General features: G+C 43.9%; 1 protein-coding gene across 8 annotated transcripts in view; it reads right to left on the reverse strand.

Annotated features, from left to right (window-relative positions):
• The window catches only part of LOC122563116 (plasma membrane calcium-transporting ATPase 1-like), a 391,378-nt gene that overhangs the window by 60,224 nt on the left and 312,808 nt on the right, over positions 1-18,346 (reverse strand). For all 8 annotated transcript variants that reach the window (XM_087973527.1, XM_043716559.2, XM_087973531.1 and 5 more), the window contains one exon: positions 17,530-17,758. In XM_087973527.1, coding sequence (XP_087829653.1) covers positions 17,530-17,758 — 229 coding nt within the window. The remainder of the gene's footprint in view (positions 1-17,529; positions 17,759-18,346) is intronic.

Below are 18,346 nucleotides of genomic sequence, written 5' to 3' on the forward strand. Positions count from 1 at the left end.
AATTTCAATAAACCCCGTCAAAGAAATCAATTATCTCAAAATGGTTGTCTTGAAAAATGAAACATGACGTTTTCTTTCCCAGTTTAGACAGTGGAGGTGGCAAGGCAGCTCAGTAGTTAGCACTGCTGCCTCAGCACCAGGGACCTGGGTTCGATTCCACCCTCGGGCAATCGTCTGTGCAGAGTTTGCACATTCTTCTGGTGTCTGCATGGGTTTCCTTCAGATCCCTCCTACAGCCCAAACTTATGCAAGTTAGGTAGATTGGCCGCGCTAAATTCCCCACAGAGACCAGGGATGTGCAGGCTAGATGGATTCACCATGGGAAATGCAGAGTTACAGGGCTCGGGTAAGGGAGTGTGTCTGGATGGGATGCTGTTCAGACTCTATGGGCCAAATGGCCTGCTTCCACACTGTAGGAATTCTATGATCTTTGATTATATTTTCCTCAGGATTCCTCACAGGATTCAACAGAAATTTGCTCATCCCTTAATAGACAGCTCAGCTTTTTAACAAAAAAATCATTCATGGGATGACAGGGGCAATAAATCCTGGTCTAGCTAATGACACTAAGTGCTCTACAGTACGTGGTGTTGAGCTGCTTTCTTGAACTGCTGTGGCCCCTGAAGTTTAGGGACACCCATTGTGCTTTCAGGAAGGATTTTGACCTGATGACAAACGGTATTGCAATTTTACATCAGGATAGTGTGTGACTTGCAGGGAGCTTGCAGTTAGTAGAGGTTAGGGCTTTGGAAGGTGCTATTGAAGAAGCCTTAGTGAGTTGCTGCAGGGTTTTTTCAAAGTGGTGCATTGGGTTGCCATAGTGCAGCGGTGGAGGGAGTAAAAGTTGAAGTTAGTGGATGGATACTAATCAAGCAGGTTGTTTGCCCCAGCCATTATTGAGCTTTGAGTGTTGATGGATCTGTGCTCAGGCAAGTGCGGAGTATTACATGACACCCCGACCTGCATGTTAAAAGGTATTAGATATACATGGGGAGTCAGAAGGCGAGCTACCCACCTAGCCTCTGAGTTGCTCTTATAGCCACATTATTTATTTGGTTGATCCAGTTCAGTTTCTGGACAATGGTAGCCATGTTCTACCACCATCACCTCCCCCCCCCACCCACCACAATGTTTTGTGTCTGTCACGGATTCAGCAAAGGTGACAGAAACATAGAAAATAGAAGGAGTAGACCATTCAGCCCATCTGTTATTCAGCATCATCATGCTTGATCTTCTATCCCAGTGCCATCCTCTTGGACACTTATAGCCTTTAGAAATCTTCTCCTTTCTTATATAGATTTGTGATTTGGCCTCCAAAGCTTTCAATGGTACACTGTTCCAATCTATGAGCGAAGACATTTCTCAACCGAGATCTATATGGCCTACCCAAAGACCTGACTATGATCACCTGTTTTTAAATTCTCCAGACAATGGAACCATCATCTTTGGATCCAGTCTGCCCAATCCTGCCATATACTTTGATGAAATCCCTCTCATTCTTCTACATTAAATGAATACAGGCCCAGTTAGCTCAAACTCTCATGACCAATCTGCCAGGCCAGGAGTCAGTTTGGTGAGCCTTTGCTGCACTCCCTCTACAGTAAGTAACGGTTTTATTCTGTAAGGATTGCACACAATACTCCAGATGTGTTCTCATCTGTACAGCTGTAAATTCATTAGTAATGCCATTGATTGTCACAGGGAGATGTTTAGATCATTCTCATGGGGAGATTGTCATTGTCTGACACTTGTGTAAAACAAGTGCAACTTTTCATTTAAAAAAAACCATGCCTGGATATTGTTCAGGTCTCCATTCATATAAACATGGATGGCTTCAGTATCTGAGAAGTTGCTGAACATATTGTTAGTTGCACAGACAATCCCACCCATGACCATATATGATGGAGGTAACACCGTAGATGAAGATGGATGGGCCTACAACACTCCTGCGAGAAACCCCTTTGGTAAATATCCTGAAACTAAGATGATTAACCTCCAACAACCACAATCATCTTTTGTGCTGGGTATGACATTCTCCTGTTCCCTGGATGCTGCCTGACCTGCTGCGCTTTTCCAGCAACACATTTTCAATTTCCCGCCGTACCAACCAGTACCCTTCCACTGACACCCTCCTTCGACTGACTGAACTGGTCCTCACCCTGAACAACTTCTCTTTCCAATCCTCCCACTTCCTCCAAACGAAGGGAGTAGCCATGGGCACCCGCATGGGCCCCAGCTATGCCTGCCTCTTCGTAGGATATGTGGAACAGTCCATCTTCCGCAACTACACTGGCCCCACCCCCCACCTTTTCCGCCGCTACATCGATGACTGTATCGGCGCTGCCTCGTGCTCCCACGAGGAGGTTGAACAGTTCATCCACTTCACCAACACCTTTCGCCCCGACCTCAAATTCACCTGGACAGTCTCAGATTCCTCCCTACCCTTCCTCGACCTTTCTATTTCTATCTCAGGCGACCGAATCAACACGGACATCTACTACAAACCGACCGACTCCCACAGCTACCTGGACTACACCTCCTCTCACCCTGCCCCCTGTAAAAATGCCATTCCATTCTCCCAATTCCTTCGTCTCCACCGCATCTACTCCCAGGAGGACTAGTTCCAAAAACGTACAACCCAGATGGCCTCCTTCTTCAAGGACCGCAATTTCCCTCCCGACGTGGTCGACGATGCCCTCCACCACATCTCTTCCACTTCCCGCTCCTCCGCCCTTGAGCCCCGCCCCTCCAACCGCCACCAGGACAGAACCCCACTGGTCCTCACCTACCACCCCACCAATCTCCACGTACAGTGCATCATCTGCTGTCATTTCCGCCACCTCCAAACGGACCCCACCACCAAGGATATATTTCCCTCCCCTCCCCTATCAGCATTCCGTAAAGACCACTCCTTCCGTGACTCCCTCGTCAGATCTACACCCCCCACCAACCCAACCTCAACTCCCGGCACCTTCCCCTGCAACCGCAGGAGGTGCAAGACTTGCGCCCACACCTCCCCCCTCACCTCCCTCCAAGGCACAAAGGAAACTTCCATATCCGCCACAGATTCACCTGCACCTCCACACACATCATCTATTGCATCCTCTGCACCCGATGTGGCCTCCTCTATATTGGGGAGACTTGCGGAGCGTTTCAGAGAATACCTCTGGGACACCCGGACCAACCAACCCAACCACCCTGTGGCTCAACACTTCAACTCTCCCTCCCACTCCACCAAGGATATGCAGGTCCTTGGACTCCTCCATCACCAGACCACAACAACATGACGGTTGGAGGAAGAGCGCCTCATCTTCCGCCTAGGAACCCTCCAACCACAAGGGATGAACTCAGATTTCACCAGTTTCCTCATTTCCCCTCCCCCCACCTTGTCTCAGTCAAATCCAAACTGAGCACCGCCTTCCTAACCTGCAATCTTCTTCCTGATCTCTCCGCCCCCCACCCCAGTCTGACCTATAACCCTCACCTTGATCTCTTTCAACCTATCGCATTTCCGACGCCCCTCCCCCAAGTCCCTCCTCCCTACCTTTTATCTTAGCTCGCTGGACAAACTTTCCTCATTCCTGAAGAAGGGCTTATGCCCGAAACGTTGATTCTCCTGTTCCCTGGATGCTGCCTGACCTGCTGCCCTTTTCCAGCAACACATTTTCAGCTATGACTTTAGTCAGTTTTGCTAGATCCCTTTCATGCCACAGTCAAACGCAACCTTGATATAATGGGCAGTCAGTTCACTTCATCTCTGGCCCAGGCTTGATCAAGGTTGTTATAAAGGGGGGGGCATGGATTTGGTAGCTCTGACTGAATACAAAGTGAGCAATGAACAGGATATTGCCAAGTAAATGGCACTCAGTAGCTTTTTCAATGAACCCTATCACTCACAGGTGACTGACTGTGGATTGTTGAGGAATTAATAGTTCCTTGAAGGTAGATAGGATAGTGAAGGCAGTGTTTGGTATGCTTTTCTTTATTGGTCAGAGCACTGAGTGTATGAGTTGGGAGATTATGTTGCGGCTGTACAGGACATTGGTTAGGCCGCTGTTGGAATACTGTGTGCAATTCTGGTCTCCTTCCTATCGGAAGGATGTTTGAAACTCGAAAGGGTTCAGAAAAGATTTACAAGGATGTTGCCAGGGTTGGAGGATTTGAGCTATAGGGAGAGGCTGAATAGGCTGATGCTGTTTTCCCTGGAGCAGAGGTTGAGGGGTGACCTTATAAAAGGTTTATAATAGCATGATAGGGTAAATAGACAAAGGCTTTTCCCTAGGATGAGGGAGTCCAGAGTTAGAGGGCATAGGTTTAGGATGAGAGGGGAAAAGATATAAATGGCATCTATGGAGCAACTTTTTTTACAGAGTGGTGCGTGTATTGAATGAGCTGCCAGAGGAAGTGATGGAGGCTGGTGCAATTACAGCATTTTCAAGGCATCTGGATGGGTGTATGAATAAGAAGTGTTTATAGACAATAGGTGCAGGCGTAGGCCATTCTGCCCTTCAAGCCAGCACCACCATTCATTATGATCATGGCTGATCATCCTCAATCAGTATCCTGTTCCTGCCTTATCCCCATAACCCTTGATTCCACTATCCTTAAGAGCTCTATCCAACTCTTTCTTGAAAGTATCCAGAGATTGGGCCTCCACTGCCCTCTGGGGCAGAGCATTCCACACACCCACCACTCTCTGGGTGAAGTAGTGTCTCATCTCTGTCCTAAATGGCCTACCCCTTATTTTTAAACTGTGCCCTCTGGTTTGGGACTCACCCATCAGCAGAAATATGCTTCCTGCTTCCAGAGTGTCCAATCCTTTAATAATCTTATACATCTCAATCAGATCCTCTCTCAGCCTTCTAAACTCCAGTGTATACAAGCCCAGTCGCTCCAATCTTTCAGCGTAAGATAGTCCCGCCATTCCGGGAATTGACCTCGTGAACCTACGCTGCACTCCCTCAATAGCCAGAATGTCTTTCCTCAAATTTGGAGACCAAAACTGCACACAATATTCCAGGTGCGGTCTCACCAGGGCCCTGTACAGCTGCAGAAGGACCTCTTTGCTTATATACTCAATTCCTCTTGTTATGAAGGCCAGCATGCTATTAGCTTTCTTCACTGCCTGCTGTACCTGCATGCTTACTTTCATTGACTGATGTACAAGAACTGGATTAGTGGTGTTGGAAGAGCATAGCAGGTCAGGTAGCATCTGAGGGACAGTAAAATCGACGTTTCGGGCAAAAGCACATCATCAGGAATAAAGGCAGAGAGCCTGAAGGATGGAGAGATAAGCTAGAGGAGGGTGGGGGTGGGGAGAAAGAACACCTAGATCTCGTTGTACTGTCCCTTTACCTAACTTGACTCCATTTAGGTAGTAATCTGCCTTCCTGTTCTTGCCACCAAAGTGGATAACCACACATTTATCCACATTAAACTCCATCTGCCATGCATCCGTCCACTCACCTAACCTGTCCAGGTCACCCTGTAATCTCCTAACATCCTCCTCACATTTCACCCTGCCACCCAGCTTTGTGTCATCAGCAAATTTGCTAATATTACTTTTAATACCTTCATCTATACCATTAAAGTACATCGCAAAAAACTGCGGTCCCAGCACTGATCCCTGTGGCACACCACTGGTCACTGCCTGCCATTCCGAAAGGGAGCAGTTTATCACTACTCTATTTCCTGTCAGCCAACCAATTTTCAATCCATGTCAGTATTTTGCCCCTAATACCATGAGCCCTAGTTTTGCTCACTAACCTCCTATGTGGGACTTTAATCAAAGGCTTTCTGAAAGTCCAGGTATACTACATCCACTGGATCTCCCTTGTCCATCTTCAGAGTTACATCCTCAAAATATTCCAGGAGATTAGTAAAGCATGATTTCCCCTTCATAAATCCATGCTGACTCTGACCTATCCTGTTACTGTTATCCAGATGTGTCATAATTTCTTCCTTTATAATTGACTCCAGCATTTTTCCCAACACTGAGGTCAGACTAACTGGCTTATAATTCTTTGTTTTCTCTCTCCCTCCTTTCTTAAAACGTGGGACAACATTAGCCACCCTCCAAACCGCAGGAATTGATCCTGAATCTATAGAACATGGGAAAATGATCACCAATGCATCCACAATTTCTAGAGCCACCTCCTTCAGTACCCTGGGATGTAGACCATCAGGTCCCGGGGACTTTTCAGCCTTCAGACCTAACAGTCTCTCCAACAGCATTTCCTACCTAATATAAATTCCCTTCAGTTCAGGTCCTTCAGCCACTATTACATCTGGGAGATTGCTCGTGTCTTCCCCAGTGAAGACAGATCTAAAGTACCAATTCAACTCTTCTGCCATTTCTTTTATTCCCTGTAATAAATTCACCCGTTTCTGTCTTCAAGGGCCCATTTCAGTCTTAACCATTTTTTTTTCTTTCCACATACCTAAAAAAGCCTTTCCTATCCTCCTTTATATTTTTGGCCAGTTTACCTTCGTACCTTATTTTTTTCTTTGCGTATTTCCTTTTTAGTTATCCTCTGTTGTTCTTTAAAAGCTTCTCAGTCCTCCGATTTCCCACTCATCGTTGCTATGTTACATTTTTTCCCTTTTGTCTTTATATGGTCCTTAACTTCCCTCGTCAGCCACGGCCACTCCTGCCTCCCCTTAGGATCTTTCTTCCTTTTTGGAATGAACTGATCCTGCATCTTCTGCATTATACCCAGAAATACCTGCCATTGTTGTTCCACTGCCATCCCTGCTGGGGTATTGCACCATTGAACTTTGGCCAGCTCCTCCCTCATAGCTCCATAGTTCCCCTTATTCAACTGAAATATTGTCACTTCCGATTCTACCCTCTCCCTTTCAAACTGCAGAGTAAAGCTTACTGTATTGTGGTCACTACCTCCTAATGGCTCCTTTACTTAGAGGTCCCTGATCAAATCCGGTTTGTTGCACAACACTGGTTTGGAGGAATATGGGCCAGGTGCTGGCAAATGGGACTACATTAAGTTAGGATATGTGGTCGGCATGGACAAGTTGGACCGAAGTGTCTGTTTCTGTAACGGACATCTGACTCTACAATTGGTTGGATTGGATATTTTTCAGCTTTTTGCTGACAGAACATACCTGGACAATATTCCACACTGTGGCAAAAGCCTAGTTTGTGGCTGCACTGAAACAGTTTGGCTAGGACACACAGCAAACTCAGGAGCCAAGTCTTCAAGTCTATTGCTGTAATATTGTCAGGGTCCCCATAGTCTTTAAGTATCAAGTGTCTTACTTCTCGATGTGTGGAGTGAACTGAATTGGCTGACAACTGGCATTTGTAATGCTGTGGACTTCAGCAGGAGACTGAGATGATTACTCACTCAGCTGGCACAAGGTAGTTAAAATTACCCTAACCCTACTGCTTCAGCCTTGACTTTTGCAATAGAACACTGGGCTCCCTCATTGGGAATGGGATTATTTTAGGAGCCTCTTCCTCCCATCACTTAACCATTGTGTCCTATGCAAGACACAGGCTCCTCAAGACTATTGTTAAATTTGACTTTGGGCTTGCAATGTGGTGAGGCAAGGGCGAGGTGTGAGAATTGGTCAAAGTCAAGAATAGCTTTTGTACAACCAACCAGCAGGTGGAAGTGCAACACTAATTGAGATGACACTCAACTCCATAGTTTTCACTGGTCACAAATAGACATTTCGTCCAACTAGCCCACACCCAGTTAATGCTCCACAGAATCCATCGCCCACTCGCCTTCATCTAACCCCATTAATGTGACCTTCTAATTCTTTCTCCCTCATGTTCTAAGTGGATTCTTGGTAATCCAAGATGGAGGACAGGAAAAATTTCTGGCTGTAAGAGCTGCTCCATTTTTTGAGGTATTTTAGGTATTGGAGGCAATTTCCTCGAATTCCAGGAGCAGCAATTACTGTTTTATATGCTGTTGCATTGTTTTGGAACCTTGGGGAAAAAAAAAGTCAAAACAACAGCAGTTTAAAAGGGCAGACAAAGGCAGTGCGAGAGAGCGGCACGGTGGCACAGTGGTTAGCACTGTTGCCTCACAGCGCCAGAGACCCGGGTTCAATTCCCGACTCAGGCGACTGACTGTGTGGAGTTTGCACATTCTCCCCGTGTCTGCGTGGGTTTCCTCTGGGTGCTCCGGTTTCCTCCCACAGTCCAAAGATGTGCAGGTCAGGTGAATTGGCCATGCTAAATTGCCCATAGTGTTAGGTTAAAAGGGGTAAATGTGGGGGTATGGGTGGGTTGCGCTTTGGCGGGTCGGTGTGGACTTGTTGGGCCGAAGGGCCTGTTTCCACACTAAGTAATCTAATCTAATCTAGAGCGCGAGAGCGCGAATTAACAAACCGTGAAATTCACAACTAATCTTGCAGGAACTGTTGGGCAAAGTTCACAGCACAGAATCAGATAAGTTAATTGTTGTTTTAAGTCTGTCCAATAGAAAGGCTGCAATAGTGGGTACAGTGGATTCTTTCTTGATTATGTGTTTTTGGAAATAAGTCTCTTGATTAAACTTAAAATATAAGCCATAGCTATTACTTTAACCTGCAGCAGTGTTTGTAGAGGAATAAGATGGTGTTATTTTCTGGGTCTGTAGATTGTGAAGGAGCAAAAATGGCCTTTGCAGTGATATGTACTTGTTGTCAGATGTGGGAGTTTAAAGAGAGTTTAAGGGTTACTGCTGATTATATCTGCCATAAATGCTGTTGGATGCAAATCTTATCAGATCGAGTGGATCAGTTGGAGAGACAAATAGAAGCAATGAGGGATTTGCAACAGCTACAGTATGTGATGGATGGCAGTTATAGAAAGGGGGGGGGGGGGGGGGGGGGGGGGGGGGGGAGTCTCAGATACAGTCACACAGATGGGTTAACTCCAGGAAGGGTAAGAGAGGTAGGCAGCTAGAGCAGGAGTCTTTTGTGGATATACCCATTTCAAACAGGTATGCGGTTTTGGAAAATGTAGGGGGTGATGGATTCTCAGGGGAACGTAGCACAAACATGCCACGTTTCTGGTATTGAGAATGGCTCTAATGCAATGAGGGGTACGTTGGCTTCTAAGAGATCAATTGTGTTAGGGGATTCTGTAGTCCGAGGTACAGACTGACGTTTCTGTGGCCAGCAGAGAAAAAACAGAATGGTGTCTTGTTTCCCTGGTGCCAGGATAAAGGATGTCTCAGAGAGGGTGCAGAATATTCTCATGGGGGAGGGGGGCCAGCAGGAGGTCATTGTCCACATTGGAACCAACGACATTGGAAGGGAAAAGGTTGAGACTCTGAAGGGAGATTATAGAGTTAGGTAGAATTTTAAAAAGGAGGTCCTCAAGGGTAGTAATATCTGGATTACTCCCAGTGCTACAACCTAGTGAGGGCAGGAATAGGAGGATAGAGCAGATGAATGCATGGCTGAGGAGCTGGTGCATGGGAGAAGGATTCACATTTTTGGATCATTGGAATCTCTTTTGGGGTAGAAGTGACCTGTACAAGAGGACGGATTGCATCTAAATTGGAAGGGAACTAATATATTGGCAGGGAAATTTGCTAGAACTGCTTGGGAGGATTTAAACTAGCAAGGTTGGGAGGGGGGGTGGGGGGGGGGGGGGGGGGGGGGGGGGTGGGGGGTGGGACCGGGACCCAGGGAGATAGTGAGAAAAGAGATCGATCTGAGACGGGTACAGCTGAGAACAGAAGCGAGTCAAACAGTCAGGGCAGGCAGGGACAAAGTAGGACTAATAAATTAAACGGCATTTATTTCAATGAAAGGGGCCTAACAGGGAAGGCAGATGAACTCAGGGCATGGTTAGGAACATGGGACTGGGATATCATAGCAATTACGGAAACATGGCTCAGGGATGGGCAGGACTGGCAGCTTAATGTTCCAGGATACAAATACTACAGGAAGGATAGAAAGGGAGGCAAGAGAGGAGGGGGAGTGGCATTTTTGATAAGGGATAGCATTACAGCTGTGCTAAGGGAGGATATTCCCGGAAATACATCCAGGCAAGTTATTTGGGTGGAACTGAGAAATAAGAAAGGGATGATCACCTTATTGGGATTGTATTATAAACCCTCCAATAGTCAGAGGGAAATTGAGAAACAAACTTGTAAGGAGACCCGCTATCTGTAAGAATAATAGGGTGGTTATGGTAGGGGATTTTAACTTTCCAAACATCGACTGGGACTGTCCATAGTGTTAAAGGTTTAGATGGAGAGGAATTTGTTAAGTGCGTACAAGACAATTTTCTGATTCAGTATGTGGATGTACCCACTGGAGAAGGTGCAAAACTTGATCTACTCTTGGGAAATAAGGCAGGGCAGGTGACTGAAGTGTCAGTGGGGGAGCACTTTGGGGCCAGCGACCATAATTCTATTCATTTTAAAGAGTGATGGAAAAGGATAGATCAGATCTAAAAGTTGAAGTTCTAAATTGGAGAAAGGCCAATTTTGACAGTATTAGGCAAGAACTTTCAAAAGCTGATTGGAGGCAGATGTTCGCAGGTAAAGGGATGGCTGGAAAATGGGAAGCCTTCAGAAATGAGATAACAAGAATCCAGAGAAAGTATATTCCTGTCAGGGTGAAAGGGAAGGCTGGTAACTATAGGGAATGCTGGATGACTGAAGAAATTGAGGGTTTGGTTAAGAAAAAGAAGGAAGCATATGTCAGGTACAGACAGGATAGATTGAGTGAATGCTTAGAATAGTATAAAGAAAGTAGGAGTATACTTAAGAGGGAAATCAGGAGGGCAAAACGGGACATGAGATAGCTTTGGCAAATAGAATTAAGGAGAATCCAAAGGGGTTTTTACAAATATATTAAGGACAAAAGGGTAACTGGGGAGAGAATGGGGCCCCTCAAAGATCAGCAAGGTGGCCTTTGTGTGGAGCCACAGAAAATGGAGGAGATACTAAATGAATATTTTGCATCAGTATTTATTGTGGAAAAGGATATGGAAGATATAGACTGTAGGGAAATAGATGGTGACATCTTGCAAAATGTCCAGATTACAGAGGAGGAAGTGCTGGATATCTTGAAATGGTTAAAGGTGGATAAATCCCCAGGACCTGATCAGGTGTACCCGAGAACTCTGTGGGAAGCTAGAGAAGTGATTGCTGGGCCTCTTGCTGAGATATTTGTATCATCGAGAGTCACAGGAGAGGTGCCGGAAGACTGGAGGTTGGCAAACGTGGTGCCACTGTTTAAGAAGGGTGGTAAGAACAAGCCAGGGAACTATAGACCAGTGAGCATGACCTCGGTGGTGGGCAAGTTGTTGGAGGGAATCCTGAGGGACAGGATGTACATGTATTGGGAAAGGCAAGGACTGATTCGGGATAGTCAACATGGCTTTGTGCGTGGGAAATCATGTCTCACAAATTGATTGAGTTTTCTGAAGAAGTAACAAAGAGGATTGATGAGGTCAGAGCAGTAGATGTGATCTATATGGACTTTAGTAAGGCGTTCGACAAGGTTCCCCACGGGAGACTGATTAGCAAGGTTAGAGCTCATGGAATACAGGGACAACTAGCCATTTGGATACAGAACTGGCTCAAAGGTAAAAGACAGAGGGTGATGGTGGAGGGTTGTTTTTCAGACTGGAGGCCTGTGACCAGTGGAGTGCCACAAGGATCTGTGCTGGGTCCTCTCCTTTTTGTCATTTACATAAATGATTAGAATGAGAGCATAAGAGGTACAGTTAGTAAGTTTGCAGATGACACCAAAATTGGAGGTGTAGTGGACAGCGAAGAGGGTTACTCAGATTACAACAGGATCTTGACCAGATAGGCCAATGGGCTGAGAAGTGGCAGATGGAGTTTAATTCAGATAAATGTGGGGTGCTGCATTTTGGGAAAGCAAATCTTAGCATGACTTATACACTTAATGGTAAGGTCCTAGGGAGTGTTGCTGAACAAAGAGACCTTGGAGTGCAGGTTCATAGCTACTTGAAAGTGGAGTCGCAGGTAGGTAGCATAGTGAAGGCGGCGTTTGGTATGCTTTCCTTTATTTGTCAGAGTATTGAGTACAGGAGTTGGGAGGTCATGTTGCGGCGTACAGGACATTGGTTAGGCTACTGTTGAAATATTGCATGCAATTCTGGTCTCCTTCCTATCGGAAAGATGTTGTGAAACTTGAAAGGGTTCAGAAAAGATTTACAAGGATGTTGCCAGGATTGGAGGATCTGAGCTACAGGGAGAGGATTAACACGCTGGGGCTGTTTTCCCTGGAGCGTCGGAGGCTGAGGGGTGACCTTATAGAGGTTTACAAAATTATGAGGGGCATGGATAGGATAAATAGATAAAGTCTTTTCCCTGGGGTTGGGGAGTCCAGAACGAGAGGGCATAGGTTTAGGGCGAGAGGGGAAAGATATAAAAGAGACCTAAGGGGCAACGTTTTCATGCAGAGGGTGGTACATGTATGGAATGAGCTGCTAGAGGATGTGGTGGAGGCTGGTACAATTGCAATATTTAAGAGGCATTTGGATGGGTATATGAACAGGAAGGGTTTGGAGGGATATGGGCCGGGTGCTGGCAGGTGGGACTAGATTGGGATATCTGGTTGGCATGGACCGAAGGGTCTGTTTCCATGCTGTACATCTCTATGACTCTATGACTATAGAAGTCTTTGCTGGTCACGTCAACTAAAGCTGTAAGCAATAAATTCTAGACAATCAGGGCAAATTTTTCCACCTGTGTTGACTATTAGTGACTCTGTCATGATTATTTGCAAGTAGAAATATCTTCAGAGAACCTATTAACTCTTCCACTTAAAAAGGGCTTTACCAGGTTTCTCCTAGTTTCTCCTTTCTAGAGAAAAAGGCACCAGTTTATTAATATTTACTCAAAATAGCCCCTTATTACTGGCCTCAAAAGAGAGATTTATGGCTGAGTGTGCCTTCATATTTATTTTACAAAAAAAAAAATCCTGAAATGGTAACACGCAGGGTTGGGGGTCAAGGGTAGGGGCAGGGGGCAGAACTGGATGATGAAAAAATACTTCCTTCATATATAACTGAAAGTTTGAAAAAAATTAATGATGGACGGTGAAGAATTATAATTAAATCAGTAGAGCATGCATGTCTCAAAGTATAAAACTCAAAGATGACGCCATGTTGTACTGAAGGGAGGGATCCCGCCTTTTAGTCAGAGTCATGCAGCAGGGAAACAGAACCTTCGGTCCAATGCTGACCGTTATCCCAAATTCAACTCGTTCCACCTGCCTGCACTTGGCCCAAATCCCTCAAAATATTTTATATTCACGTACTTACCCAAATGTCTTTTCAACGTTCTAACTGTACCTGCATCCACCACTCCCTCTGGAAGTTCATTTCACACACTAAGCACTCTCGGTGCAAGAAAGTTGCCCCCATGCCTTTTTTCCTCTCTCATCAAAACTATGTCCCGAGGCGTGAAATCCCCTTTCATAGGAGAAAGACACCCCCATTCACCTTCTCTATACCCTCTATTTTATAAACCTCTATAAAAGGTCACTCCCAACCTCCTACATTCTAGTTAAAAAAAACAAGCCCCAGCCTATCTAGCATCTCCTTATAACTCAAACCTTCCATACCCGGCAATATCCTGATAAATCTCTTCTTCTCCAGCTTAATAATATCCTTCTTATAACAGGGAGGCCAGAACTGGACACACTATTCCAGAAGTCACTGAATAGTTCTACATTTCAAAGTGAAAGCCACAAAATAGCAATGATAATATACTCCAAAAAATAAGTTACTGAAAAGATTTCTATGCTAATTTCTATGCTATGTTCAAAGAAGCTAAGTAGTAGAAATACAGAAGCATCCGAGCAAGGCAGATGTTGGGATGGACCGCATTAGCCATCACACTATTATAAACATTAAACCTAGATTACGACATTGCAAACTTCTGAAGGTGCTTACCACCTAAAAAGGAAAGTTGCCCATCCCAAATCACTCTTCAGGTCAGCTCCTTTGAAATAAAAATGCAGAAGGTGAGAGGAGCCGATTCCCCACCCTGCCCCACATCAAATTAGAAGGCATTTAAATCTCCTTGTTTAGGATAGGAACAGGAGTAGGCCAAATCAGCCCTTTGCACTGGCGATGCAGTTTGTGGAGAAAGCATGCTTTTAGAGTGCTCTCCTATAATTAGGAGGGACCCAGTAATTAACATCAGACTCAGCTGTCAACAGTAAAAGATGGATGTACACACAGTCAGCCAAGGAGCAGAGGAGTGACTTGGCTAAGGTACGTGATCTAAAATGGCTAGGGCAAGAACCTCCACTTAAAAAATTTCCAAACTTTTCAGTAAATAAAAGTAAACGTTTTAATATATTAACTCTGACAAGGACAAGTACTCCAAAACAATTACGGTAATTACTTTGTACCAAAAGTCTTTTTTCTTAAAAAAAGGTTTAGAACATCATTGGCTGATTGGAGTGACAAGAACAGTAAGAAATAAGGCTACAGATAAAACAGAGTGGAACTACAGAAATCGGCACGATCAGACACCAGCCTGTAAATCAAACTATTAGAAAGCCTCACTATAAGGACACTGGGCAGCTTTGCATGACAAAGGAACAGAAGCAGGAGACAAAATAAAAGCTCACAGAATGCTTTGAACTGTTGCACCCATTAAATTTACAGACTGTTTTCTGCTTTTAGTTGTTGACACCATATACTTTGCAACCTAATTAAAGAAATCTGTGTCTGTTCTTCCAATTCCATGCCTTCTATATTTAAATCAAGGCTGAATAGCCTATGATTTGCCACAGTTACACTGGCTGTCAAGCTATTATTTACTGTACTGTCATTTGGAGATTTTATTTCTAATTCGAGCATTCCAACACTGCTGTTCAAGACTCTTCCAAAGCAAAAAGAAAATCACAAGCTCAAATTAAGAGGGCAATTTCTAGTGCAGTTCTATGATCAGGTACCCACAGCAGGAAACCAGATTCCTTGCAGCAGAGTTCTCCCTGGGAGTGTGTGGAATCACAAAATGACCACTTCAGCTGTGTCCCTTCCCTCTTCTCTCTTCCAAAGACTCAAATACGCAATTAGTTTCTACAATATACTCTTAACGTTGAATTGATTATTGTAATTGCGTGCCACATACAAGTTTGACTATCTTTAATATTATCAGAACATTCAAGGGCTATTGAAACACCTAAATGCAATATCGACTGAAGTTTTTGGCGCGCGCGCGCGCACACACACACACACACACACACACACTCCTTCCCAAACTCTGCTTCCTGGTCGCTTAATTCTATCGCTGAGTCTGAGCCAGATGTTTCACATCCTCTGCATTAGATCTGACCCCCAAGATGAGGCCATATATCTGGACCATCACTCAGACCTGTATAACATTATCCTACTCCAGTTCTGCATCAATTCACTTGATGCTGAACTCCAAACTTAGACCATTGTTACTTCCAGGCTTGACTATTCCAATATACACTTACTGACCTCCCATGCCTTCCTTCTGTAAACTCGACATTATTCAAATTCTATTGTACCTGTCCTTACATGCCAAAATGCTGTTTGACCACCACTCCAGCACCTGCTGAACTACACCACCTCTTGGTCATGCAATACTTTGACTTAAATGTCTCATGCTCGTTTTGAACAAGACCCAGGCTTCTGTCTGGAGTCTTGTCCAGCCCTCCTGGCTTCAGAGCACATTTGTGTTCCTGCAATTCTGCCTCTTGAGCAACCAGATTTTAAAAATTGCTCCATTCACCAGTCACTGCACCTTTAGTTATCTTGGTACTGGGCTCTGGAATTTTCTCCCTGACCATTTTCCTCTCCCATTTCTTTCTTTTAAAATTGTTCCTTCAAACCACCTCTTTGACCAAAGCTCTTTGGTTATATTTTGGAGCTGTGCATCATATTTTGTATTGTATTATAACTTGCCTGCAAAACACCCTGGGGATGTTTCATTACAATACAGACATCATACAAATCTAAGTTATGGTTGCACACAATTATTATACAGAAGTAGTCACTCAATGGATGATAATTTAAAGTTGGAGCAAGAACAGTGGTTAGAAATTTTGCTGAGCTTGTCGTATTTAATCAAAGTTGAGCACAATTATTTATACATTAATGAAAAACAAACATTTGTTTTACAGTTTCAGAGGATCATTTTACATAATTGGATGGAAAAGACCATAGGTACAATGCTGAATCTCTGAGGAGCAACTTAAAACTATAGCATAAGTAAAATAAACTTTAATGCAATGAGGTTTATTTGTAGTTTTCACACCAGTTTTGAATCTTAAGACTAGATATTGGAAGAGAAAAGTTGAATTATAAGTATCTAGCCCTTGTGGATGCAGTCAATTGTAAAAAAAAGTACATAAACGTGCACAAGGCTACCTGTAAACATAATCACCTGAGAGAAATCCACCTGATATAGACTGCCATACAGGAAATGGCATGGCAAATCAGCCCTCTAACAACTTTATCTTTGTGCCTTCAACAGGCGCAAATACATTTTGTGAACTTTCTCATTTCAACCGGTGTATTTCTGCCAGCAGTTGCTGCACATCTTCAGTATCGCAATATTTAATATAGCAACACTTGCTCCCAGGCCAGACTGTCAACTTGAAATCATGCTCTGCCTGCATCTTGCTGGGTGATCAAGGTATTAAGGCAGCAGCAGAAACTGTGACTCAAGTTAGGAGGAGTAGCTTTATTTAAGTATCACAGCCCAATAGCTGGTAGGAGCAGAATAAGACAACAGTGTCACAGTGACCACCTTACTGCAGACATGTCTTTGCTTGACAAGGAAACCATTTACATGGTTTGGTTCAAAGATTACAGAGAATTTTCTAAATAATTAAAGGAAAAAAATATCTCCATGTCAACTCTAATTAGTTTTCTTCATGAAATATCAGATGCTATCCTGCTGTATTCTGTATTTGAGTGAAGCTTTATCTCAAATTACCAAGTTTTGATGGGCTCTTTGTTAATACACAAAGATACAAAGGTACTTCAGCTGAAGAATGGCTGCTATTACAGACTGCAATTGTGAATAGACTGCAAGCTAATTAGATGGGAAATGAGAGAACTTTATACAATTATCACATTTTTAACAAAAAAAAAGAATGCCCCAAGATTCAATGTAAAAAAAAATGGGCAGTAAACAAAATAATATTAATCAATTTGTAAATTTTACAGAGCGACCACAGCATCAAGACAATGCAACACAACATTTGCTTGGTATTCCTGTTCTTATAAAACATCAACATAGATGAGGCATCCTAACATTTGACAATTGAGATGGACATCAGTCCAGGAAACAACATAAATCAATTGCCTCAGGACAATTATCAGCTTGAGATTCTCAACTATTTTGGATTTTACAAGGAAAAAAAATTCAAGCTTAGAGTTGCTACAAATGTGAACTACTGGACCAGTTACACATTGACAAAAAGTGGAGGAAATAATTCAGCAGTGAAAAACATACACTTTTTAGCCTTTTATAGTTGAGATTGTCTGAAAGACATTTTGTTGATTTACTCTCTCAAAATCAAATTTACCTCTGGTCGCACTGGATCCTCAATTCCCACAACAGTGATGCAAGTCAGGTCACTCAGAATCTCATTTTCATTATCCCATTCAGGTTCCTTAACAAAGTCTCTGTACGCCAGGCAGATGGTCCGCAGCCCTTCACAAGCCATTGGTTCAATCACTTTCTTCACCATTTCATCACGGTCTCTTACCTTGAATACTGTTACATCTCCAGTTTTAGTTAGTACTTTAGTACACCTGAAAAATATTTAAAAACATTTACTTGAAGACAATGCACAATCTTTAGAGATTAGAAAACTGGCAGTGGACAGCATCTTTTAAAAAGAAAGTGGCCAAACATCACTGAACATGGTACGGCATGGATTCAACAGGCTGAATGGCCACCTCCTGTGTTGTAACAATGCTGCGATTTCAAATCAATCAAGAATCGCAAGCCATATGTTTGGGAGGAAGAAGTGAAGAACAGGGATTTTATAAATAATATTTTAACAATATTTATGTTTAAATTCTAAAACAAGGTGAGAATTTAATCCTGATCTTTCAGTTAGTTGCTGCAAGACAACTGCAGAGTTGTTTGTGTGATTCTGATTAACTCTTCAGCACTCGGGCCAGCATGACGTCTCAGTGGTTAGCTCTGCTGCTTCACAGCATCAGGAACCTGGGTTCAATTTCACCCTCGGGTGACTGCCTGTGTGGAGTTTGCACATTCTCCATGTCGGCATGGGTTTTGGGTGGTCCAGTTTCCTCCCAAAGTTGAAAGATGTGCAGGTTAGGTGGATTGGCCATGGGAAGTGCAGCTTACTGAGTGGGATGCTCTTTGGAGGG

This window comes from Chiloscyllium plagiosum, unplaced genomic scaffold (assembly GCF_037043375.1).
Source record: "Chiloscyllium plagiosum isolate Xiang-an unplaced genomic scaffold, Cpla_swu_hap1 HiC_scaffold_26, whole genome shotgun sequence".
Classification (NCBI taxonomy): domain Eukaryota; kingdom Metazoa; phylum Chordata; class Chondrichthyes; order Orectolobiformes; family Hemiscylliidae; genus Chiloscyllium; species Chiloscyllium plagiosum.